The following is a 27,904-nucleotide window of genomic DNA, read 5'->3' as shown; positions in this document are numbered from 1 at the left end:
GATAGGTTTCTCGAATCCACCCCCATCCGTATTGCAGTCTGTTTGGGCAGCACAGGATTGAAGTGGGATGGGATTAGAGGCTGGATTCAGATGGATTTCATGCTGGATTAGGGATTTCGTTGCTAGATTTCTCACTGGATTGGGGGTATTTCGCCGCAACATGCAAAATGCGGCGGATCCAAAACGGGATTGTGATCTTTCTCACAGCCATCCACCCTAATCACCTGGCAACCGCACGGAGATAGCCCTTGCGTTTACAGGGGGTTGGGATTTGGGGTTTGGCGGGAGAGATGATGGGTGGTGGGTGTTGGGGTTATAAGAACCACCATCACGATGGCGGTCTTCAGATGATCGGATCCAGCCATCGCGAACTGACGGGGTTATCTAGCCGAGGTAGGTCCTATGCCATGGTGGTTGAGCTTTGATAATGGTCAGTTTTGTGTTGCATGTTCCAGTAACGCTTGATTTTTGTTACGCCTGAGAGGGTCATGAAGGTTTTGTACGCAATCCTTCTGTCCTAACCCTTCGTTATTGGCCAGATAGGCCCTCTGATATGGAGTTGGCTTGTGTGGCTAGCGGCGATGGGTTCGTTGAAGAAATGATATATACGGGGGTGGATATGTAGGGAAATTTTTGAGTTATAATGTTATTTTCGATCAACTACAGAAAATCCGTATGATATCTAGAGATTTTCTCTTCTTTGTATATCTCGGATGGATTTTCTGTTCTTGGTATAACCTGGATGGATTTTCTGGTGTATCTCATGTGGATTTTTTGTTGTTGGTATATCTATTGTTGGATTTTCTGTTGTTGGTATATCTCAAATGAATTTTCTGTTATTGGTAATTCTCATTTGGAATTTCCAGTGTATTTTAGGTGGATTTATTGTTGTTGGTATATCTATTGTTGGATTTTCTATAGTTGGTATATATAAAACATATACTCACTGTCAGTATACAGATCTATTCAAGTTATGAAGTCGGCTGGAGTGGTCACTTTGTATCCTAATCCGAATGAGAGACCGGTATTATCGACCGCACCTATTTCCTGCTGAGTATATAACACCCAGGTGGAGCCCACTGTGTTTGTGTATGTAAATCCACTCCATATATTAGGTGAAAACCCTTATTTAAACCATAAACACTAAATATAGATCTGATCAAAGATTCCTATTGGTCACACCAATGGGAACGATGTATAATTGTGCGAGATGTGGGCGGCTTGAGTTTTTTGGTTCATCATTTGAGTATGTTCATTTCATCACTAATGATTTACACTAGATTAGTCTATTTGATGAAAGATATAAACCATGTGGCCTCATGCACAGATCCATGGTTGCAATTCCATTCTTGTTGTTTGGATGGTGCGACGCATTTGATTGTAGACATGGCTTTTACTTATATGTCGTGGACGGACACGATCATCACATGTAACTGACGGGATCTGTTTGTAGTGTATCCTATGGGATCTGTTGCAACCCCATTCCCGTCCAAACACGACAAGGGCTGGATTGGGCAAATCCCATCCGCCTGTCCAAACATGCCACTACCTGTCTCGCTGGATATAGTAATCCCATGGGATTGCATGCAATCCACTGACACAACCATTATGACATCGAAAAGGATGTCATCCACCCTAATACAATCCAATCCCATGAGATTTGCCCGTCCAAACACGCCCTAAGAGGGCTCCCTGATCACAACAAGTGGATCCTTGGCATCGTAGTTTCCACCTTTAAATTCTTATTTTTAATTACTCTATTCACAATTACTCTCTCAAATACTTCAGAATTAGTTTCACATCTTCTTCTAGTTCTACTTCTAGTTAATTTCAGAAACGTACAAGTTTCAGTCCTTGTGGATTCGACCTCGATCTTATCGAGATTATTACTACATTGTGACCTTATACTTGGGGTTGTGAACACTTGTCGCAAAAGGTTACAATAAAAAAAAAAACCGGTTTTGGATTACCATGCAACATTAGCTCCTGTTGCAAAATTGGTCATTGCGTATTGTTTATTAGCCATTTTCGCCATCAGAAATTGTCATCTTCATCAACTAGACATACAAAATACCTTTTTTATATGGTGACCGACATGAGGAAGTTTACATTCCCATTCAATTTGTATATATAAGAAAGGGAGGAATCATGTATGTCATCTCCATAAATCTCTACATGGGCTAAAACAACTATCTCGATAATGGTTTGTCAAAATTTGTATTACCTTATGTAATGTTAGAAAAATTAATAATGATTAAATATTATCTAGGTCATTGATTGATTGATCCTAACTGATTCCCAAATCATGAGATTGTATCTCCATTGTCCAAATACTTGCTTGTATAAGTACCCTTTGATGTACAAACAAAATACATTGTGAAATAATAAGTAAATTCTAATTTTAATTATTCATCAAAGATGGAGATGGAATCCGCAATGCAAGATTATAATCCAAGAAAATCTCTATAAAAAAATCATATTTTAAGCTATAAATATCGCCTAATTAAATGCATATTACCCATCCACATGTCATTAATATTTACTTATTTGTAATTTCATCCTTCAATTAATACAATACCAATCCAACTCTCTCCTCACGTTAAGAGAGAGAGAGAGAGAGAGAGAGAGAGAGAGAGAGAGAGAGAGAGAGAGAGATCCTTCTTAATCATTCATGTATAGTTTATTAGGGAACTCGATTAATTGAGTTGCCAATAAGAAAATAGTTGATTACCTCTTGATATGGTTAATCGATCCTAGATGTTTTCTTTTAGGCATTGATTAGGTGGGAGGCATTTTTTCAATCAATGTTTTCCTTGTGGTAGCCCATGGAGAGTTCGCTAAACCCAATGCATGGTCCAAATTGGTGATGAGATTGCCCATGTCTAAAATTGTTGTGGGGAAAATGGACGGACCAAAAAGATAAGGTCAGGTCGTGACTTTGGGTACCTCGCCAGGTCGGACAACGATAGATACGACTAAAGATTCGACCTCTGGCCCCAGACCGAGTAAGAGATAAGGTCAAGCTCGGTCTCTCATCAATAAGTCGGAATACCAGAGACTAGGTCAAGCTCAGTCTCTCATCAGAAGGTCAGAAAACCCACTAATCGACCTTATGCCAAAGGAAACTCAACTTCTTCTTACTAAAGGAGTCAGGTCAGAACAACCCTTCTTCTGCTAGTTCCGACTAGATCCCAACAATGTCTATCCAAGATCTCAGCTAAAGATATAGGAAATTGACCGCCATACAGATCTGCTCGAGATCGTACGTAGTCGAGAATTTCAGAGATCCTCGGGACACGTAAGAGATCCAGATCTTACTACAACACACCCCTGCTAAATAGAGAGATCTCCTCTACGCCACCGCCCCTCCTCACCTATAAATAGGAGTCCCTCTAATGGTGAAAGATATGCACAATCTTTAGCTTAAAACCCCCTTATTCGACTAGACCCAGATTCCCTACCTGACTTAGGCATCGAAGGGTCCCCTATGCTAGCCAGGGTCTCCTTTATCCATTCCTTATGCAGGTACACGAAGGTCGATTGAAGGTTAACCAAATTTCTGCATCAACAATTTGGCGTCGTCTATGGGAACAACAACGGAAGCCATTCTCAAACTTCGCAAAGGCTCGATAATGGTGAAAGGGAGGAAGAAAGCCCAGTCCACCACTGTTGTGCCCAGTCCGGCACCGATGGAATAGTCTGAGGATCACTGAGACTCATTGTCCTAACTTTAGACTAATTCTGCACCCGTAGGCCAGACACGGTGGTCATGAAACCGGGGTGGTCGGCTCATCTCCCTCGAATATCGAGTCGAAGCCTTGACCATCAACCTCGACCAAATAAGGTGATTTTTGGAATGACAAATCCTTCCCCTGTGTCAAGGGGCTAAGGAAGCCATCGCTTAAGCAATTACAAAAATATCTGTACCCTTCCTTATTTCAAGGGGCCAAGGAAGCCGTCACTTGAGCAATTACAGAAATCTCTGCACCATCTCAAGCACCGGTCGGCTCTCGGGGAAACAAACAGGTCAGTGAAGCACCAAAGTCAGCCCCTTCCCACGCCTCGGGCATTACTAAGCTAGCTACCTCCGACCTATGTCATGAGTTGGAGAAGAAAAGACGTGATAAAGCTCTCGTGGTCAAACCCAAGGCTATAGCTGAAAATGAGGACCCTGGGAGGCTGAGCTAAATAAACTGTAGGGCCAGATTGGCGATACGCGTCGGGCCTACCGTACACATGCTCTGACCTCAGTAGACATGATGCTGGAAGAAACGGAGCCCCCATTCACCGCCGACATTATGCATGCTCAACTCTCATCTAGGTTCCGGATGCCGCAAATCGCCCTTTACTGTGGAACAACTGATTCGACCGAGCACTTAGAATCATTTAGGGCATGGATGGAACTCTACGGTGCATCGACCGCAGTCATGTGCCAAGCATTCTCCCTAACCCTAATAGGAACAACTCGAAAATGGATTAGGTAGTTAAAACCACAATCCATCAGCTCCTTGATGCAGCTTAGCAAGGCATTCATTACTAATTTCATTGGAGGGAAGGAAAGGTTTAAGTTGACTACCCACCTCCTCACCATCATACAAAAAGATGACGAGCTATTGAAAGACTACATCAAACTCTTCAACCTATAAGCCATACAGATCGAGGGTTATTCAAATCAAATAGCCCTGGCTGCCATGATGGGAGGCCTGAGGGAAGGAAGATTTCTTTTTTCTTTGAGCAAAGACCCTCCAACAACATTAGCCGATCTCCTCAACCGAGCTCAGAAATACTCCAACGCCAAGGAGCTTTTTAACTCACGAAAAGCAACTCGGGACAAGGTTAGCTTGACCAAAGAAAAGAAGTCCAAGGAAGAACAGGCTGAGGCCACTAGAAACAAGAGGAGAAAAGATGACGAGCCCACGAGAAGTCAGCATCCAAACAGACGACCTGAGAGTAGGTTTAGCTTGTACACCCCTCTCAATGCGATGCCCAAGCAGGTCCTCATGGAAGCTAGAGACAAGCAAATCCTCAAATGGCCGAACAAGATGAAATCCGATGCTGATAAGCTGGACAGGTGAAAGTACTACCACTTCCACTGTGACCAAGACCATTCAACGAGCGAATGCTTAAACCTAAAAGAAGAGATCAAGGCCCTCATCCGCAACGGACATCTCCGAGAATATGTCAGTAGAAGGGAAGAGCTAGCTGATCGGAAGAACGACTAGCCTATCAACAATGAACCTACCGGGAAAATCTGCACCATCTTTGGCGAACCCGCTAGGGGAGAGAATCGAATAGAGCTAGCAGAGCTGACACTTAGAGTATTAGTCACTCTCGAAGCATTAAATCAACGTCACTAGCAAACCTTCGAAAGAGCAGATAGTAACGCCTGGTGAGCTAACTTTCATCGAAGAAGACACCAAAGGAGTCCATCACCCTTATGATGATGCATGAGTAGTGACTATAACTATAGCCAACCGCAAGGTGTTTTGGACACTACAAGAAATATGGTTTTTAGCAACGAAACTTTTACCTGCGAAAATAATTTTCGTAGGTAAAGATATGACTTTTACTGGGCAGGTAAAAGCTATCTTTACCTACAAAAATTTTTGTAGGTAAAGGGTATTTTGAATTTTTCAGCACCCAGAAAAGTTTACTTTTGCTGATGCAACTAAATTTGGTAGGTAAAAGTCATCTTTACCTACGAAACTATTTGTAGCTAAAGGGTGTTTTGAAATCGAAAAGTATAGCTTTTACATACGAAAATTTTCATAGGTAAAGGGTGTTTTGAATTTTTTACTTTTGCTAACGTAACTAAATTTCGTAGGTAAAAGTCATCTTTAGCTACGAAACTATTCGTAGCTAAAGAGTGTTTTGAAATCGAAAAGTTTACTTTTACCTACGAAATTAGCCATCTTTACCTACGAATATGTTCATAGGTAAAGGGGGTTTTGAATTTTTCTTTAAAAAATCTGTAAAAGCCATCCTTACCGACGAAACGTTTTATAGGTAAAGGGTGTTTTACATTTTTGAAAAAAACAAAAAATTGAAAAGTTTACTTTTACCTACGAAATATAATTTCATAGGCTATAGCCATCTTTACCAACTAAAATTTTCGTAGGTAAAGGGTGTTTTGAATTTTTGAAAAAACCAAAAATTGAAAAGTTTACTTTTACCTATGAAATATAATGTCGTAGCTAAAAGCCATTTTTATCGATGAAACGTTTCGTAAGTAAAGGGTGTTTTGAATTAAAAAAAAAACAAAAAATCAAAAAGTTTACTTTTACCTACAAAATATAATTTCATAGGTAAAAGTCATCTTTACCGACGAAAATTTTTGTAAGTAAAGGGTGTTTTGATTTTTTGAAAAAACCTAAAATCGAAATGTTTACTTTAACCTACCAAAGGTCCGTGTATGAGACTTTTACCTACGAAACGTTTCGTAGGTAAAAATATAAATTTTCTTTTCAACTTTTACGGTGGTAAGAAATTGAGACTTTCACCTACGAAAAATTTCGTAGGTAAAAAACGTGCATTAGACTTTTACCTACGAAATGTTTCGTAGGTAAAAATATACTATTTTATAAAACTATAATATTTAACTTAAAACTCAAACGTAGATAAGACTTTTACCTACGAAAGGTTTCGTAGGCGAACAAACGTGTAAGAGACTTTTACCTACGAAAGGTTTCGTAGGTAAAAATATTTTTCATCCGACTTTTACCTACGAAATTATTAGTAGGTGATGATATTTTTACCTACGAATAATTTCGTAGGAAAAAACGTAGTTGAAACTTTTACCTACGAAAGATTTCGTAGGTAAAAGTCAAATCACATTATACTTCATTATATTCTTGCTGATATACATATACACCTGTTATATAATATATTTCATCATATTCACATTCAGATCCATCTCAACAACTTATAACTTCTATTCATAAAATAAAGTTCACTAACTAGGAAAACAAAACAAATTGAATGAAGCAACAAGCACAAACACAAGTAAATATGACTAACCATCCAAGTCCAACTAATCCAAGTCATCCAGCATGCACCTATATTGCCCATGAGTATGTGTATCAAAGCCAAGACAGGTGGAAGTGCATAGACCAGCATCCAAAACATTGCAATGTTGTGTACTTTATTATGCGTTGTGGACCCGACTTTTTTTTTTCATATGATGCCCATTCATCAAAGAAACAAGGGATGATATTAAAAATATGAATCAATTGTTTCAACTTTCAACAAACATCAGTGTTTTCTAAACATAAATGAAGTTAAATAAGCAGAAAGAAACTTTGCTAGCTTGGTGCATGACTAACTTACAGATTCCGATGACTGGGTCTTGCATGTGTTCCTCGTGATTTATCCAATTTGGCAACATACACAAGACTCTCAAGTGGCAAACTCAGAAATTCTGCATTGCCAGCTGTAATAGGTCATGAGAATCAAGGCCCAATAAGTAGGGGACTTTGCTAGCTTGGTGCATGACCTGTGCAGTGCAAATGCTGCCCCATAGAACTGTTTCCTAGCATCCAATTCTTCTAGACGATCATTCTTAAAGCTGATGCCCAAGGATTATTATTTGTTTATAGCTATAAAGAAGATACAGTTCAAAACCCCAATTGAATTAGTCTCACTTCAAAAAAGAGGTGGGGACACCCTGTGTCTTCAAAAAAAAACCCCCAACTGAATTAGAATTCCAAGTCTGTGTGGCGAATACCTTACACAAATATCCAAGCATCTGAGTTGGGTACTCCAGTTTTACCAAATGATCCAATTATTGTAGGTTGTCCATATCTATCATCAATATCAGAAAAAAAATAAAATAAAATTTGTTGGTACTCCTCGTTAAGCTACAAAACAAGAACAAAAAGGACTGAATCACAATCTTTGCCCCATATGGCATAAATGGAACAGAAGTCCTCATCAAGGATTTTATTAACATTTTTTAATTATAAGAACACAAATACTGGCATGTCGAAGTATTTTCCTGCAGCAGCAGAGGACCCACAACTTCAGGTTCCATTCCCTCCAGCTTCCCTTGAAACTGTCTACCCAATGAAGACGGAATTCACAGAATTTCATCTTCATTGGGTAGTTGAATTCAACCTCTATGTTGATGTAGCCGAATTCATAGAATTTCTAAAATTCTAATAGAAGCTTCGTAGATTTTCTAAATTTATATAGTTTTGCGAACCTGGTGGAAACATAACAAGGAAGAGAAGAAGCAGAGAGTCATCTAATCCTGGTGGCCAGTTTACCTCCGCTACTGTACACAAATTCGATGATCAAGATTGTTGATCTTGATCTTTCATGCAAGAGATAGAGAACCATTTCAAGTTTTTGACCATTGGGAAACAGGGCAGGAATGTAAGGTTTAGAATTGTCCAGAGACTTAAAAAACAGTGATATTACTTTTGTATGATAGTGGTATTGGTGTGGCTTTGGGAAGGGTAGCAAATGCAAACTAAGACCAGTGTATATTAACATTGCAATAGACATTTCCGAGTAACATTTGTTAGCTCTAACTCTAACCACATTTCACTGGAAGAAATCATTATCCTTCATGTCTATCTTATCTGTTGGGTTCAAATCTTCCATTTGCATTAAGGGCCTACCATTGGCGAAAAAGAGACAACATTTGATGGAAAAAATGGAAGGGCCATGATGCATTCGGATGCGACAATGTCCTGTTGCAGCATTTCCATGCCAGTGGGCCCACAGTGGTAATTGTCACATGATGCACTCTGATGTCTGCTACAGAACACTTCTTTATAACCCAAACATTGATCTATAGTTTCTGACAAAATTAGCATGTGAAATACCCATTATCTGTTGGGTCCATTGCCAGCCAGTCCAAGCTAAGCCATATAAGGCTTGGCACAACCATTGGGGCATCCAGTTACCACTATTACTACTGACTCATTGTACTTGAGGCCAACCTATAACAATAAAACACCATTTTCAAGCGTCTGGGCGACCCTATGGAAAAACAGGTTATGCCTATTTCTGCTCATTTTGAATTACATGATAATATTTACATCTAAGTTAAACACACCCACATGCCACACCAAGGATTGACTATAAGGCCTATAACCCCATTGGAAGAATTCAACAATGCATAGTTAAATAGTTAAAAGAAACAAATGAAACAATCGAAGAAGATCCAGATTTTACCTGTGGAGCTTTATCCAGTCCTTGATGACCACTGAGCGATCACTATTTCAAAACTGTGTTACTTTCACACAACAATGCTTGTGAGGCCCTCGTCAGTTCCTCATCATCATTGACAATGTATTATATATAAAAAGGTCATTAATCACAAGTCACAACAACTAAGGAGTAATAACAGTATCGTCTCTAATAAAAGAATTCTTGGGTATTTTTAGATCTCTATTTTTATAGGGTCATTGGTATAACCACCTATATGCAGCCCATAACTCAGATGGATCTGACAGTATGATAGTCTGGTGATAGCTTCTCAAAACCTCACTCACTCTATGGACTATCCTGCAACTTACTCATTTTGGATTGGAGCTTCACATGAGACATCGTGCTCTTCCACAATCATTGAGTTTTGGATTTCCAGCAACTCAACATATGTTTGAGAAAGCCTCCATATAAGAAAAACTGAGAAATATAGACCCAAAGATGGAAAAGAAAAGAAAACCAACATCAGAAAATTCCATAGAAAAGAAATTAAATAAATACCAAGGACGAAACTGGAAGGATAAAAAAATTAAATTAAAAAAAAAGGAATATAAATATAAGAGGCATTGATGAGATAGAGATGAAGATTCAGAAAAACAACCCAAAGGATTCTCATGAATTTGTAAGTGCTATAGTTTATATCCCTGTCTGTTGTCAAATTTGTGGTGCCAAAATCACTGTTATGTTATATATAACTTGCATAAGTGAAGCTCTCTCAAGGATCAACATTCATGAACAAGCTAAGCTCACAAGACAAGACTCAAGCTGAAGAGTACAAGGCAGTTGGTAAAGAACTCAAGACCCTTTCAAGATTGAGCTACATGAAGATTTCAAGATTGATCTACATCAAGACTTCAAGGCTCATACTTCAAGGTCACTTGTTCCTAATGTTTCAATGTCCATACTTCATGATTGAGGTTTGACTGACCATAGGTTGACCTTAGAAGTAGGTCATTTCGGATACATAAACCGAATGTTTATTTTACATGAGTTTGGCCTGTTCTTCGACTAGTCCTAAGCCTTCTTCGACTAGTCCTAGACTTGCTTCGACTAGTCTAAGAAATTCCTCGATCAGTCGTGAGTTTGTTACAAATTCCGGATGAAATCTGTTAGGCTTTGACTAATCCAGGAATCTGTTCGACCAGTCGTAGGAACAGTGTCGACTGCATCTACGACCAGTCGAAAATCTTTAACTCGAATTCCAGCGAAGCTTTTTAGGACCTACGACCAGTCGAAGGAGAGCTACGACCAGTCGTAGGTGACCTACGACCAGTCGTAGGTGACCTACGACCAGTCGTAGGAGACCTTCGACCAGTCGTAGAACGGTCAAAGCATATCTCGCCGGATTTTTCAAATATCTGTTATTGCTTCGACTAGTCAAAGAGCTTCCTAGACCAGTCGAAGACACGATCTGCTCACTTATAAATAGTGCACGAATCTCAGAAGAAATCATCAATTTAATTAATCTGTTCAAGCCAATCTTTGTCGAACTTCTGAGAGATAATTCTGTGCTCCATCTAAGCTAAGTGTGCTTATTTAATATTCTCTTTCCTTAGCTTTATTTAATTGATTTTGTTTCTGCTATTCCAATCTGATTTGATAAGAGGAATTGTTATTCCCTTTCTTTGGAATCAAAATCAATTAAGGCAAGCCCTATTTGGTTTAATTTAAAATCTATTAGAATTAGAACCATTGTAATTGAGTACTGGACATTGAACTTGGACATTCAATCATCAACTCTAATTTGGTTCTACCGGGCTACTACAACGAAGGAGATATTCAGGTATTTTACATTTAATTGTAAATTCCTTTCTATTTTGGTTTCTTTCAAGATTTGCCAGAAAAATCTTGTTGTATTGGTTTTCTGAGGAGAGCCAGGAAAACTCAGAAGTGGAATTTTTTAATTGTGTAAGCCCACAAACAAAGACACAATTGTAAAGGTTTTGGGTGAACCTGGGAAAACTTATTTTTAGTGAACGCTAATATCCCCTGTGTGAGGATATTAGGAGTGGAGTAGCATTTTGTGTGGCTGTTGTATAACAGTTGGTGAACACACAGGCGAACCACTATAAACCCTTGTGTTGTGGTTGATTGATTTATTCTTCTAATCTTTAATTAATTTTTGTGGGATGTATGTATGGTGGTGAATGTTGTAATTATTTTATTCAAGCTTTGTGAGAATGTTATAATAGTTTAGAATTTATTTTCTGCTATTCCTTTATCAGCTTGATTTTCAATTTCATTTGAAAGTTGTTCCAGCAAGGTTGCCCTGCCATTTTTATGGTGTATGGCTGTCCCTAGAACAATACATTTGTGATTGCAATTTATTTCAATTCAGTTTGTATTTAATTCTGTATTCCTCTTCGATTTGAGATTTGATACAAAGATCTTTCTAGAAATAAGGTTGTCCTACCATAAACTCTGGTTTTTGGTGTAAGGTTGTCCTTAGAACAACGTTTGTATCAACCTCTCAAGATCTGAATTTTGAGGTTATTTTAATTTACTGCTTTGTGATTTACTTTGGCTATCATTTTCTTTTTATTTTCGCTGTTATAAGTTTTATTTGGCATTGTCCTATTCACCCCCCCTCTAGGACATATAGCTTGGCCTTTTCAGAATTGACTTTATTGGACCAAAAAAAATGCTACGTACATCAATGGGCAACTACCCTTGTTGGCTAATCGTATTCCATCCTTGATGATTTCCTTCATGACCATACCCTATGAAGTGGCAATTCATACACAATCCAGAAACCCCCAAGAGAAGTGATGGCCAAATGAGGTAGTACATTTGACAAGGAACAAAAAATGGATAGTACACAAGAGTTACCAGGGTAACCAATAAGCATTTAGAATTCCAAACAAAGAAACAATGGTTTACTACCGCATAAATATCTTTTTCGGCTCGAGAAGGCAACCATTACGAACTTTCTAGCCAACAACTTTTCAAAGCATTACCGCTTTGAACTGGGATAGGTAGTGGTTGAGCAGTGCATGATCCCCAGCGTTCTTTGCAGCCATGGCACCAAGGGTGCACACACCAGCCTGACCACAGATGAATGTCACATGTCTGCATATACAAAGATGCACACAGTAAGCAGCAAGATGATAATAGTGCAATACCCATCAAGGTCCACCTTAAAACAAAATGCTCCTTCTAGAGGCTCCTTTCACGCACAATCCACAGCATATCCCAAGATCGTTTGTTATTACACCATATTGTCACCCAAGCAATGCATATTTTTTATTTTATTTTGAAAGATCAATGCAGAGTTTTTCAATGATTTCTCATACTAAACATTCTTCAGAATCATTTTAGAGATAGCCTGGATATTGTACCTATGCAAAGATTCACATCAATTGAGTAAGATAGGTGAAAGATATACGGAATTAACTAAGAAAAAGATTCACACAAGTACCCTGATTCTCGTGAAGCAGTATCACAAGCCCTCACAATTTCAATGCAGAGATTGAGATCATTCTTGTTCTTGATGACTTTGTATGCTTTGAAAAGTAAGAATGTTGTCCCAAGGGAGCCAGTGTAGAGAGTGAAATCCATAACACACCGTCCAGCCCGTACCCAAGTCTCCTTCACAATGTGAAAAATAAATAGGTAATGCCGCAAATGAGGCTTCGTCCCCAAGTGAGTGCCTGGAGCAAGGTGCCTAGATGCACACAGCAGCTTGGGTGCTATCAACATAATGTTGTAAGGTATTGTTAAGGACCATAAATCAAAGTTACTTTGGGTATTTTGACACACATTAAGGGTTGGAAGACATCTTATAAACCACTTTGAGCACATTTCCCCATTTCTTTTAGATCAAAGCTTTGTTTTATGAAAAGTACCTCCTCTGTAATTCCTTACATTTTTCATCAACTCATGAGATCTTGATTTCTTTCTTCTATAGTGTTTTAAGCACTACATTGGACTTCTTAAAAGCGCTTTGAGTTTCCATATGTACCATACAAGAGATAGAAGAGGAATTGGGGATTTTTGGGGGAATAGGAAAATTTAGGAGATGATTTAGGTATATTCAGAATTTGGATTTTAGTATTTGAAATATTTAGCGATTTTAGCATAAGAACACAAAGTAAAATCAAGCATTCTCTGTTTTTGTTTGTGCATAATGTGGATTTACTATATGTTTTGTTTACTATTGATTTGAATTCTCTTGTGGAGACCCTATTAATCGATTGAAACCTTAGATTCATACTAGAACCACGATGATTCAATAAAGCGCCCACGATAAGTGGATAGGCATTTAGGTGCCTCTTGGATAGGCATTTAGGTGCGTTTACTCCAATTTTTACCTTGACAAGTGGGAATATGCCACAAGGATACAAATTTACATGCCGGCATATTGATTTTTAGCTTGAAAAGTGATGAAAATGCATCAAGGAAATGCATTTAGTTCTCTTACATGATTTTTATCTTGAAAAGATGTGACATTTTCATCGAGGATGGGCACTTAGGTTCCCTTACATAAATTTTTTTTATCTTGAACGGTGGGTTAAATGCCTCAAGGATAGGCATTTACATGCCCTTGCCAAAATTTTTAACTTGAATAGAGAGCAAAATGCCTCAAGAATAGCATGTGGCTTTACCATGATTTTTATCCTGAAAAGTAGGCAAAACATTACAAGGATGGGCATTTAGGCACCCTTATTTGAATTCTTAGCTTGAAAAGTGGAATAATGCTTTGAGGATAGGCATTTGTGTGTGTGTGTGTGTGTTTTTTTTTTTTTTTTGTTGTGGTTTGGTTTGCCTACTAATGTTCAGTACGTCAATGCAATAAGTTGTTTCTGTAATGCTTGAGATGTATCAATACTTTATCTACGTTTGGATGTAATATGCTCATTCAAAGTGAAACAGTTATTTAGAGTGTAGGCTTAGGAGGAGGTCCACAATGCTTCACCGGGGAGTTTACATAGGTCTATGATCAAAGCTGCCCAACAGGTGCAGGTGCAGGTCACAATCCTGCCTTCCCTACCCAAAATTCTGGTCAGTCTAACTCTTATCATTTGATAAGCCATATATATAGATTAAATGCTGACTGTCCATTTCTTTAGCATACATTTAGCTCACCTAGTTTGACACCAACCTGATTCTTGGACCTGGGCATATTTTCTAGGTGAATTTTGCTAAGCCCACACATGGGTAGAGCCTTCTGCAACAACATACAGCCATGTGTACCAATATAACATAAGGTGCGAGAACAAAACTTTCCATTCAAATATTGCACCAATTGCAAAAGTAGTGTTTTCCCAACATGAAATAAAAATAGATGCACAAGACATTGAACACATAAGCTATCTTTTCTGTCCATTTGGTGCATTTGTTTGGCTTTTCCAAATCTACCAATCTATGGGTCACACATTGTAATATCTTACTGGTTGGATGTTTCTGAGTGCCCAAAAATAGTTGGACAACAAGTTTTAGCAAGGCCCACTCATTCAATGGTTGGGATCATAATGTGGGGTAATTTGAAGATAATTCTCATGTTTGAAATGTCCATGCCATATTTCCCATTTTACTCCAGTGTTACAAACTTGAGATTTAAAACTTTCTGAAAGAAAGTTGATAATTGAATACTATCTGTTTTGGAGGCTATATATTGCGGATTTTGTTCAGGCCATGACTGTCCAACAGGTTTGAGGCACCTATGGATCTAAAGAAAGAGCGGGAAAGATTAATATTTGAACAAAAGTATGGGGAAGCATTCACTTCAGCCCATGAATTGTTGGATGTTTATTTGGTTTTTAGATAATGCAGATTTTGCTTAGTTTTTCAGAGTTTATAATTGAGAGGATGAGCATGTGCTCTTGAAGTATTCTCTCTCTCTCTCTCTCTCTCTCTCTCTCTCTCTCTCTCTCTCTCTCTCTCTCTATCTTTGACATCTCATCCTTATCTTTTTCTATATTTTTAGTTCTTCAATTTTGCTGCATAACTTTTTTGTACGATGATATTCGTTGTAGGAAGCTTTTCATTGGGGTACTGATTATCTTCTCAAAGCTACTGCTCATCAAAACACCATATATGTGCAGGTTGCTTTTTCTTTTTCTCTAATTCTTTTTGGGGTTGGATTTGCTTTCTTTTTCTTTTTTCTCATATGGGATATCTGTTTCTTTTCAGCAAAAAGCTATTTAATTTGTATTTTCCGTTTGTTTAGGAATTTTTATTTTTATTTTTGGATTTCTTTGCTGGGTTTTTCCAGCCGTTATTGGAATGTTGGTTTCTGGTTCTTATAACGTTTTGGAGTTTTTTTTGGAAGAAAAGAGGAATAAGAGACAAAGCTTCTTTTTTTTTTTTGTTGAAGATTTTAAGCAATGAAAATGGTTTTTGGGATTTTTAAAGGGCTCGAAAGAAAGAGAAGTAGAGAAAACAGAGCAATGCGAGTTTTTAATTTTGGTTACAGGTGGGTGATGCTAACAAGGATCATGCGTGTTGAACACAATGAAGTCAGGAAAAACACATGTTGTAGTTATATAACACATGCACAGATCGACACATTACATTTTAATGCAACTTGGTTATCAAGGCAATGGTTAATCACATTTTGATGCAGTTTGGTTATCTGGGGCATTTTTTTATATGAATAGTAACTCTGTTACTGAAAAATGTGGATCTTTAGCATTGATTAGAGAAGTGCTTATATTTTTTAACAAAACCAGATGGTTATTGGTCTTGTACATTTAATAGTTGGGAGTTTTGTCTATGGTGGCACAAAAACAAAGAGCAAATCTGGGACTGGACCTGAGTCAGCAATGGAATTTGAACATCCGACAAGTGAGAAACCTCGTTTGGGGATCGACTGATGAACCATTCTGATTATGCACACACTTGTATCAAGTCAGATGTTAGATTTGTTCAATGAATATAGCTTTTGGGCTGTAAGCTTGAGACAACGATTTATACAATTTATTCAATTTGACTTGAGTCAATTTATATCCAGGTTGGGGGAGTTGAGACTGTTACTCTTGGAGATGATGAAGCCCATGCTAGAGGTTGTCAGAAAAGCATTCTTGTTAGAAAAGCTCCTCCAACCTTCCATTTTCTGATTGAAATGAGGGAAAGGAAATATTGGGTCACGCATCGGGTATGTCAACAATTGGGACCACAATTTGGATGGCCTGGAATGACATCCATTCATGCCGCATGTACAGTGGATCAGTCTTCTCCACCATTTGAAGAAAATGGTGGAAACTACAGTAGTGTAGCCCATAAAGAAAACATGCCTTCAAACTTTGATATTCTCAGCATCTATGTACTCTATTTACATTTCATTCATTTGCACTCTATTTATGAATTATTAGCTCCAGATATAGGTCTTTTCCTATCTAAAAGTAAAAGAACTCATGTTATATGTTTGTCATTGGCTCATTGCACACATTTGTTCAGAATATTTCGAGACATGATCATGGGTGATAATCCTTGCATCTTATATGATTCTTTTAATCTATGCATCTTATATTATTCTTTTATTCTATGCAGACTGAAAGGAGTGTTGATATGTTGCTCCATGGTAAAAAGCCCTTGGTTGAGGTAATGATATCAAAACCTCCGTAGCCAGCACTACTTTAAGCATTTACTTTAAACATATGGCTAGAATAGGCTTTTGACAAATTATTTCAAAACTAGGAATGCAGATTCACCTTGGTTGACTGATGAGTCAAAACTTGATCATGGGTATAAGTGAAGGCACAGTTACTAATTGTTGTATTGATTCCCATTAATAAGGAGATTGATAAATCATAAACACACCTTAAACACGTAAGGTTGTCCCTGAACAAATTTCTCAGGCCAACATCACATTTTTGCCTTATTTTCTATGTCCTTCATTAGACTGATGCCTAAGTCATAATATGATGAAATATATTACATAACAGGTGTATATCAGGAAGAATATGATCAAATATATTGTAACAGGTGTATATTGGGTATATATCAAGAATTTTGTGTTGGAACATTGGGAAATTGTTTTTAAAAAAAAAGAACTTTTACCTACGAATATTTTCATAGGTAAAAGTCATATCCACTTTTTTACCTACGAATTTTTTTGTGGGTAAAAGTCGGGTCCATGTTTTTACCTACGAAACCTTTCGTAGGTAAAAGTTCTGTGAGTATTTTTCTTAAGTGTAAGATTTGTAAGTTAAAGTTTTGTAAAATTTTTACAAAACTTTTAGCTACGAATATATTCATAGGTAAAAGTTTTCTAAGTAGTTTTTGCTATGAATATATTCATAGGTAAAAGTCTTGTAATACTTTTTAGCTATGAAAATCTTGGTAGGTAAAAGTTTTGTAAATACTTTTTGCTATGAAAATGTTTGTAGGTAAACGTTTGCTAAATATTTTTAGCTATGAATATATTCGTGGGTAAAAGTCTTGTAATACTTTTTAGTACGAAAAATTCGTAGGTAAAAGTGTTGTAAATATTTTTAGCTACGAAAATATTTGTAGGTATAAGTCTTGTAAATATTTTTTCCTACAAAAATATTCGTAGGTAAAAAAAGTTTTGTCAATATTTTTACCTACAAAAATTAGCGTTGGTAAAAGGTTTTACCAATGAAAAATTTCGTCGGCAAAAATCTTACCTTTACCAACGATTTTTTTTTTGTTCGTTGCTAAAAGTGTTTCCCCACAGTCTTTTAGCGACGAACTTGCCGACGAAAATTTTCGTTGGCAAAAGTTTGTCTACCGAAAAAAGGATTTTGCCTACGAAAATTTTCGTAGGTAAAAGTGTCTTTTCTTGCAGTGGGATATTGGTTGACACCGGTAGCTCAGCCAACATCCTCTTCACGGAGGCCTTCAACCACATAACACTCTCATCTTCTCAACCAATCACAATTCTTTAAGCCTTCTTTTACCTCTAAATTTTAAATAAATCACTAAAGAACCACTCATTTCAACTATAAATACCCCCCACTCCTTTTATTTTAACATCTCATCCATTCTATCCACACCCCTCATCAACACCCATCTTTAAGAGAGAAGGGAGAGCCATAGCCATAGCCTATCCCATTCATCCACCGAGGAGAGAGGGAGTGAGAAAAAAGAAAGTTCATGCAAGCATTGGGCTAATCAAGTCACGCTCAAGCCTTAGCCATCTTAGTTATAAAAAAAGCTAACCCGCGTAACTCAATCAATCCTTGTCCAGTGCCCGATGCATTCCTACCACTTCGTCTCGGCTGAGCTATCGCTGCAGCAATAGAGGGTATGGCCTTTGTGCCACATGATTGATAGCCATTAAGCGAGGGACGATCGGAGATTACCCGTTGGGCACCTATGCTCTATGTCATCCATTTTAGACGATTTGACTGGCTAGAGGTTGCCTGGAGGGCATCTCAACTCTTTGATATTCTTGATAACCAGCTAGGCTAATCGGAGGTTGCCCTCCTTGATACTCGGTCCTATAGAAGCCTTATTGGATGTCCGAAATGACTAGAGGTTACACCTTGTGATTTTTAGCTATAAACAATTGTCATACAACATCAATTAGATGGTCAGTTGCCCTCCAAAGTAATCAAGGTCGGTTGTGAAGTACTGCTCCCTGGGTACATACTGATTCTGGGGGTCGAGGTATGCCAATTGGCTGTATGACTGACCGTTCGAACCATTTTTTTTCTTGCCACATATCATAGTGGTATAAGATGACCTTAAGATTCGATCTAGTTAGCCCTAATGGGGAGCTCAGCCAGCCATTCTGCCTCTAGGTATTCCATTTGGTCGTACGGGCGACCATTCCAGCCATTTCTTCTTGTCACCTATCCTAGTGGTATAGGATGACCTTATGATTCAATCTAGTTGGCCCTTGTAGAGAGCTCAGTAAACCATTTTGCTCTATCTCCAATGGGTAACTAGGGGTAGGCTGGGTATTCCTATTTGTCAAGATCCTCTGAAAGAAACACTTGACCGATCTTTTTAATATCTTTGGTTATACCCTGGTGCCTCCGGTGATCTGCTACATATGCTTAGGGCTTTACATGAGCCAAGCTAGCTCGAAAAGCTCGCTCCGCTTGGCTCGATCTAGCTCGACTCGAACGATGATTCAAGGCAAGCCAAGCTTCATATGATCCAGCTTGTTTTGAAAACGAGCCGAGTTCGAACAAAGTGGAGCTTGACTCGACTCGACTCGAACCTAGCTCAGCTCGAAGGTCAAGCTCGGCTCGACTCGAATATATATATATATATATATATATATTATATTTAAAAGTTTTTGTCTCAGTCGTATGGCTTGCACTCGCCCGAACTCTCCCCCCTCTCTCACACCAACAACAAAGTACCCTCTTTAGCTCTATCTAATATTATATATATAATTAATTGAATATTTTATTTGGGGCTTAAGTCAGTTCGGTCGGGTGGCTGCGTTGAGTCGAGTGCAGGTCAGGTCGGGTTGCTGGGTTGAATCAAGTGCAGGTTGGGTCAGGTTAGGAGCAAGCTCGACTCGAAGTAAGCTCATCACGACTTGATCCACTAGCTCATCTCGAAAGGTTTGACAAACAAACTAAGCTCCAATGGTAAGCTCGAGGCCGAGCTCAAGCTCGAGCTCGAAATTAGGGAGAGCACGGACAAGCCAAGGCAAGCTTGGCCCACCTCGACTCGACTCGGCTTGATGTACAACCCTGCATATGCTCCTCCAATCAGAGGAAGTACATGGTGAACTCATCAAAAGACGACTGAGAAGAGGATCCTATGTTCACATCGATCGATGATGTGCTCGAACTGATGTCTCTCATTATGTGACTCTTTTATAATGTCAGGGATAAAACTAGCTTCTTTTTGTTTTTTTTGCTCATCTTAATCTATTGAGAAAAGCTAAAGGTAGCTTATTGGGTCCTACCGGGCATGCTAAAAAATATGTTTACACAATTCAATCAAACATGAGGCCACAAGTGTTATTGATGGCCTATATTTGGTTAATGCATGCGATTAGGATAGTGCGGGTGTGCCAAAGTCATACTTGTCTTAAGTTTGATTGAACGTCTGTTTCCCCGCACGCTAAAATAGACCATTTTAGACCGAATTCAAGGACTTGCCCACCCTCTTAACTACCAGTTGTAACATTGATTAGGAGATTTGTAGAAGGGTAAGGGTTAGTTCATCTAAATGGATTCTTTTTGCCTCATGTCTTAAGGACTTTTTCTCTCACCAATAATTATAACCTATGTTTTTTTTGAAGCAAATGAATATGAGTAGATTTAAAACTGAAGGTTAAAAATAATACCGATTTTATTGATGTATACTTGTTACTGAATATAATTGATAGAAAGATAAACTAAAATAGAGAAATAAAATTGAGAGATAAATACCTATATTGCTTGTATTAACAGATGATCGAGGTGAATGATCAGAAGGATGGGACTAATGGTTTCATATTCCACGTAAGGACTCCGTTGATTGGGATCTAACAATGGAAGGTTACTGATATTTATACTACTAAGCCTACTATAGTGATGGCGATGGACAGTAGCAATCTACGATAACATACACCTCAAATATTTTGCACATAGCTGGACAAAAGCAGAGGGACTAAAACTAAGCTAAGATATAAAGTAGCGTTGCACTATATTGATAGATTGTATTTTGTGTGGGCCCGGAGCTCTACATCGTGTTCTCCTTTTATAGCTTTAGGGGCAGCGACACCCTAAATGAGTTTTCTTGCTGATAGATAATTCTTAACAACCATGATGTTCAATTGATCTCTAATCATTCCTACTTAGTTTAGAGATCTTCAGATATAAGGAATAGTTTTCAAATCTCTTAATAGCATAGTTGTAGAGATCTGTGGATCTTTTTAGGATCACTCTTGCTAGATCCAGATCGACACCCAATTTAATTGGTTCCCATCTACTCTAATGTTAATGTTGTTCTCAAATATTCGTAATCACTGCGAGAGCACTGAATGTCTTTGAGAAGATCTCTAATTTTAGGAGGATTATGAGACGACTTTACCATGTATATACGTATTTATGATAAGATCCTTGCCTCGGTGAGTCTTTTATAGACATGTCAAGCACATTGCCTTGATCACATATGCCACACGAATTAGGGCTACGTGTTATCTGTCATTTCTTCTTTCTTGCAAACGTCCATATAGCTCTTCACCACTTTAATTATGACAAGTAATATGTCTCCAAGCGAGGTGGGGCAAAAGATATCTTGAAGTAAGAGTACGATTTCATCATTATTACGTGCATAGTGCCAACACATGGCGACATCTTATTGACTTACGAGGTGTGTTAAAGGCAAGTATAAACACCACTGTGATTAGAGTTGTACACGAGTCGAGCTTAGCACAACTCGACTCGGCTTGGCCGGTAGCTGACCCCAGCTCGAACTCAACTCGGCTCGGTCCTTGAGCCTAACTGGCTAGCTCAGACCAGTTCGAACCGAGTTTGAGCTTGCGCGACGTTTTCTCAAACACATGAAGTGCACCTTCAATTTCTCATAATATGCAAAACAACAGCGGCAATTTATAAGTATTTCATCAAACACTCGGTAGGCAGCATCAAAATCAAGATTCGGGGGTAATTTTATCATGTAAAGTTTTTTTTTTTTTTTTTTGTAGTGATTTGTTTCGTATCCATACCTTCCTTGCCACCAGCCAATCTCGTAGAGAATGCATGCACCCAAAACAACACTTTGTTGAGTCATTTCATCGAACACTTGGTGAGCAACATTAATACCAAAATAACCGAGTCACCGAATTGATTCGATCTGAGTTTGATTCAAGTTGAGGTTAGCTCATGTTCATTTGAGCTCGGACAAGCTCGAACGCAGCTCAAATTTTTTTTTTCAAGCTCCAAAAATCAGCTCAACTCAGCTTGAACTCAGTTCGGAATCGAGTCAAGTTGAGCTTTTTTGAGTCGAGTCGAGCGAATTAACCGAGCTAACTCGGTTCGTGTACAGCTCTAACCGTAATCCATGTTACATGATAAAAAAGGAATACACCCACCAGGGAGAGGCCCAACCATTCAGCCTACCAGGGCTACCTCATTTCGTCGTAGCATCCTCCACCTTGTTGCATTCTCATATACATTGATCCGCTATATTGTTTACAAATAATTAAAACAGGAGTGGGTTAGGTGTTAGCCGGGTGACACGTTAACGTACGTGTGTTTCTCCAACTGTGGGGCCCACCTTGATGTAGCGTATATCAGTTTTTCCAGCTCATTTTTAAGGGCATGGTCCCAAAAATGAATCAGATCCAATTCTCAAGTGGACCCCATAGTATGGATTGATTGCCCACCATTGGGGCTTTATCACCACCACTGGGCACACGTTTAGTTGGTCTAATGATTTTAACCGTCCATATTCTCCTTAGAACGGTAAAAAGCTATATTCCCGTAATCACGTTTCGATGGCAAAACTAACTTTTTTATTTTTAGAGTTGAATGCAAGCCATTGAATTGAAAGTTTCATTTTATTGATTTAAATTCATCAAGTATATTAATAATCACGATAATCCATTCATCAAAAAATTCTAAATAAATCCCTTGTAGCATAGATTTAACAACACGGAGGGTTCAAATCATTAGACCACTCAACATGTGGGTCCGAGTAGGGGGTTACACATTGATGGATCCTGAGTCATGACAAGGTGAACAAGCTTCCTCTTCCTAAGATCGCTATGGTAGGGAGCCTGTTCACCATAAATGGTCCGTCGGTTACGCGAGCAGATTAGGTGCAGCCCAGTCCTCACCAACTCGGTCAAGCCCTTAACATGGGGCCCACCTAGATGAATGTATTGTATATCCATGCTGTCCATCCATTTCACCATATAAATTTAGGTCATGAAACCAAAAGGTAAACCATACTAAAAGAAACAGCAGTAATTAGCTATCAAAAGCTTCTTGTGGATTAAAAGAGTTTTCGATCAGTCTGATATTTGTTTTTCCCTTCATCCATCTTTTTTATGACCTTATCAACAAGTTGGATGGAAAATAAATAGTACGTAAACATTATGCTGGCCCTATGAAAATTTTAACGGTGAGGTGTCAATCACCACTGTTTTTTTCTGGTATGGTCCACCTGAGAGTTGTATCTGTTTCAATTTTCGTTTCATGCTCAAAATCAAAACGGTAAGACGGATGACTACGTGTATATACAATACGTACATTAAGGTGGGCCCCACGGGAAGAGCCTGCACCTAATCCACTCTCATAGGTTGAATCGTGATGTGACAACTACTCCGTACATCTTTGTGCTTACATCATTTTGGCAGCTTATTTAGGACATGAACCTAGAAATAGGAAACGGATTGGCTACTCCCACTGCCACCAGCCAATGGCTGGTGGTCAGTGATATGTGGGCCCCACCATGATGTATGTTTTTATCTATTTTTCTAGATTATTTTATAGTGTGAGACCAAAAGTGATGTACATCCCAATCTCAATTGGATCACATGACAGGAAACTGTGTTGAATGAACGCTGATCATTAAAAACTTTTTGAGGGCCATAAAAAATTTGGATCAAGCTGAACTTTGTTTTTTCGCTTCATCTGCGTCTGTATGACCTAATCAACAATTGGATGTCAAATAAACAGTACAGTGGGCCTTAGGAGGATTTTAATGGTGGGTATCCAATTACTATTGTTTTCCTGTGGTGTGGTCCATTTGAGATTTATATCCCTCTCATTTTTGGGATCAGTTCCTAAAATGATCTTTAAAAATGGATGAACAGAATGGATGAAACACATACAGCATGGTGGGGCCCACAGAGCACCGACCCCTAGCTGGTGGCAGGGGGACTAGCCAAGCCGTTTCCCTAATAATAATCGTGATCCAGTAGTCAAGTGGACCATCCACAGTGAAAAGTGGAAATGGGATCAGGCTTATATTTTGTTTTTCCTTTCGTCCCGGGGGGATTCAGTCTATTAGATGGATATAATTATACAAAAATATCACCGTGGCCCCACGAGGATTTTAATGCTGGGTGTCCCATTCTCACTTTTTAGCTATAACGTGACCCGCTTGAGTTTTGAATCAGCCACTTTTTTTTTTTTTTTTTACCTATCTGAAAATGATGAATGGATTACATGTCACACGGATATCACCGCCTGACAGATCCGGACCCTCCAGAGCACTTGGGCGAGGATAAGGAGAGGGACTCAGACAGTGGGGTCCGCTTCAATTTATATGATGTATATCAACACCGTTCATCTATTTCTATAGACCAATTTAATGCATGGTCTTAAAAATACGGGAGATCCAAATGTCAGGTGGACCATAAAGTAGGAATTGAATTCTTAGCACTGAAAATTTCTTGAGGGCCACGGAAGTTATGGATCGCGATGCTATTTGTGTTTCCCCCTCATCCAGGTCTGTGTGACGTTATTCCCAAGCTGGGTGGCAAGTAAGGGCGTAACTTATCGACTAAGGTGGGTGGATCACTGATTGTGGGGTCCACCATGATGTATTTTCCTTACATCTAGGTGGTCCATCTATTTGTACATTTGTGGGCATGATCCCAAAAATAAAGAAGATATAAATATCAGGCAGACCACATCACAAGAAACAGTGGTGATTGACCATTAAACACTTTTTGTGGGCCACAAAAGTTTTGGATGACTTTTGTATGAAGCTGATATTTGTGTGGTCCCTTCGTCCAGGTCTTTGTGACCATATCAACAGGTTAGATGGAAAATAAACACTCCGTCCTTAGCAAAAACTTTTTAATCGTTGATTACTATTTTCAGTCGTGTGGTGGAACTAAGATCTGGATTCGTGGGATCATGCCCTTAAATGAACCGTAAAAACATATGGACAGCATAGATGTAAGGAAAATACATCACAGTGGGCCCACGGTCAGCGATCCACCACCTCGGTTGATGACATTACAATGACCCTATAAAGTTTTTAATGGTGGGCCATGGTCTGCCTCAAGTCATCCCCACCCAGAGCACTTATGCACGCGGTTCTCACACCAACAAAATGACAAAAATACATTAGTAGATAAAACCCGCATGATGGGATCCGGTGGATACAGGACTCCAATCCCGTATCCGTCAGTACTGATCGGTGCTGTGGGGTCCACCATGTATATATTTTATCCATGCTGTTCTTTTATTTTTTTAAAACTCATTTTAAGGCTCGAGCCCAAAAATGAAGTAAATCCAAGATCTTACACCATTGAACTTCTACGGGTAAAAACTTACAAAAGTTTTGGATCAAGCTCATATATATGTTTTCCATTCATCCATCTTTGTGTAACCTAATAAATAAGTTGGTTGGCAAATAAATATTTTAGTGGGCCCTAGGAAGCGTTTAATGGTGGGTATTGAATAGTCGCCATTGTTCTATATGATATGGTTCACCTGAGATTTGGTTCTGCCTCATTTTTAGGTTCATGCACTAAAATGAGCCGGATGGAAAACTGAATGGACTGCATGAATAAAATACATACATCATGGTGGAGCCCACAGCACCGACCAAGATATTGGAGGGTCACTAAGGACAACGAGAGGATACAAAAGAGAATAAAAGGAGAGGAGAGAGAGAGGATTAGATGCAGCCGGCCTCACCCAACATGGTGCGGCTTGACCTTGGGCCTAACCTAAGCAAGTTGATTGAGTGTTGACTCAATTAGCTAAGTGTACTGAGTAAAATTTGTGGGGCCACTATGATTTTATATTTTATCCACTCTGTCCATTTATTTTACTAGATAATTTTAGGGCTTGACCTAAAAATGAAGCGTATACAAATCAACGTGGATTGCACCATAGGAAAGTATAAATTAAATGTTTACTGTTGAAAAATTCTGGGGGGCATATAAGTTTTGGATCAAGCTAATATTTGTATTTTCCGCTCATCTGTGTGTCTGTGGTCACCATGGACCCTAGGAAAGTTTGTGATTCACTTGAGCTTTGGATATGCTTCAATTTTAGGCTCAACCCTTAAAGTGAGCTAGAAAATGGATGGACAGTGTGGATAAATCAAATACATTCATGGTGGCCCGGTGGGCCCACCAGAGTTTATTGAGTAGTATGAAAGCATAACTTACTAGATAATGGGATTTCCTACCTTGATGTATGTATTATATATCCACCCGTTTTGCCAGCTTCTTTGGGGGCATGAGCCCAAAAATGCCATACAGTAAAACAATGGTGATTGAATGCCCATCCTTTAAAACTTCTAAAGCCCACGGTAATGTTTATTTTCAGTCCAACTTGTAAATAAGGTCAGATCTGCATGACAGGTAGGTAAAGATGAATACCTTGTTCCAGAACTTTCTTGGCACAGGAGAAGTTTTTAATGGTCACTCATCACTCTTTCCTGAAGTTTAGTCAACCTGAGATTTACCGTTTTCTTGTATGATTCATGACATTAAATGATATGTAAAAATGGATGGACGGTATGGATGTATAATACATATATTAAGGTGGACCCCACGGTCAGGTCCGTCCCCAATCACTCATGCAGATAGCAACTTAACACGTGCATTTTTGGACGCCTATTGCCTGCCACACAGCCTGTCGGACCAACTTCCTGCACAGGTAGCTATAGGTGGTGCCCCTGTGATGTTCCCGAGAAATCCAACCCGTCCATCCATTTTCTGAAATCATGTTACCACATGGCCCAAAAATGAGTCAATCTAAAACTCAAGTGGGCCTCACAACAGGAAAATGTGGATAGGAAAATCCCTACCATTGAACATCCCTAGGGTCTACCGTGATATTTATATGCCATTCATACAGTCATAAGGTCATTTCTACTGGGATGAAGTAACAAGTAAAAAAAGAAAAAAAATAGTCTGATTCAAAACTTAAGTGACCCCACGAACGAACGTTTCAACAATAGACGTTCAATCCTCATTGTTCTTGTCATGCAGCCCAATTGAGTTTTGGATCTGCCTCATTTTTTGGCCCATCTGTCAACATGATTTGGCAAACCGGATGGACGGTATGGATTTTTCACAAACATCACAGTGAACCTACTTTTTTTTTTTTCCTTATGTTTTATCTCAAGACCATTAGTTGCATAATAAGTTATCATCCACCTAGTGAATAACTTCCAATCTTCCATGTACCTGCAACATCCAACCTGTCCCATGAGTTGGCCCCATCTTGAGCATCACCTTGTGGAAAAATCAACCACATCCACTCATCAGGTGGACCATAATTGTATTTTAATATTTATTAGTAAGTAGCCTTTTTCAAAATAGAATGGCCCATCTAATAAGTGAATCGGGCTAATTTTTTGTACAAGATCATCCTCGTCGTGGGCCCTATCTATTCAAAGGATTGGATGTTGTACGTTCTTGATAAGTTGGAAATTATCCACTGCGTGGATCGTAAATTTGGGTCCAAGCAGTTGGACTTGGGACGACCTCGATCATTTTCCTTTACCTTATCACATTTCAGTGTGTCGCAAGTACAAGCTTTAGCATATAAAATTCTGGTATCTTTACATGGCATGCAGCCGTGAAGTTTATTAGCCCTTTTAATGTCATTAAATGGGTTTTGTACCCTGCCCACGGGCAATGGCTTCTTTTATGATTGAGCCATAGGTCTCTGATTGAGCCATGGGCCCCTCTCATCATGTTCATTTAATGGCCTACCATAGACAATCTCTAAATAAACAAGGATTGCCTGTCCATCTCTCTCAGTAGTTTCTTGCTTAAACGTACCTTTGTGTCAAGCCTAGCCAAGATATCCACCTTTTTTCTTGCCACAAGATCTAGACATCGAAGTTA

The 27,904-nt window shown here is 38.8% G+C and overlaps 1 protein-coding gene and 2 long non-coding RNA genes across 6 annotated transcripts; 1 reads left to right on the top strand and 2 right to left on the bottom strand.

Annotated features, from left to right (window-relative positions):
• Nucleotides 1-7,324: 7,324 nt before the first annotated feature.
• LOC131221381 (uncharacterized) lies at nt 7,325-7,808 on the bottom strand. Its single transcript, XR_009159227.1, has 2 exons — nt 7,724-7,808; nt 7,325-7,564 (listed from the first exon to the last, which is right to left on the bottom strand). It is a non-coding gene; the product is annotated as an uncharacterized LOC131221381 (long non-coding RNA).
• A 6-nt stretch (nt 7,809-7,814) lies between these two features.
• Nucleotides 7,815-12,765, bottom strand: LOC131221380 (uncharacterized). Its single transcript, XR_009159226.1, has 3 exons — nt 12,632-12,765; nt 11,866-12,282; nt 7,815-9,633 (listed from the first exon to the last, which is right to left on the bottom strand). It is a non-coding gene; the product is annotated as an uncharacterized LOC131221380 (long non-coding RNA).
• Nucleotides 12,766-13,943: 1,178 nt separating this feature from the next.
• LOC131220517 (uncharacterized protein ycf45-like) lies at nt 13,944-17,176 on the top strand. Of its 4 annotated transcripts, XR_009158651.1 has the most exons (8): nt 13,944-14,214; nt 14,345-14,420; nt 14,863-15,040; nt 15,189-15,257; nt 15,913-15,999; nt 16,166-16,309; nt 16,705-16,755; nt 16,852-17,176. XR_009158651.1 is itself a non-coding variant. In XM_058215386.1 (6 exons), exons 3-6 carry the CDS (start codon nt 15,928-15,930, stop codon nt 16,876-16,878), a joined length of 294 nt encoding a protein of 97 aa, XP_058071369.1. In that variant the 5' UTR covers nt 13,944-14,214; nt 14,345-14,420; nt 15,913-15,927; the 3' UTR covers nt 16,879-17,176. The 4 variants fall into 4 exon arrangements, 2 of the variants coding, with proteins under 2 accessions (XP_058071369.1, XP_058071368.1); XR_009158652.1 differs by lacking the exon at nt 14,345-14,420; XM_058215386.1 differs by lacking the exons at nt 14,863-15,040; nt 15,189-15,257.
• The last annotated feature ends 10,728 nt before the right edge of the window (nt 17,177-27,904 follow it).

This window comes from Magnolia sinica, chromosome 12, assembly GCF_029962835.1.
Source record: "Magnolia sinica isolate HGM2019 chromosome 12, MsV1, whole genome shotgun sequence".
Lineage (NCBI taxonomy): Eukaryota > Viridiplantae > Streptophyta > Magnoliopsida > Magnoliales > Magnoliaceae > Magnolia > Magnolia sinica.
This window is presented reverse-complemented; position numbering and strand designations above follow the sequence as displayed.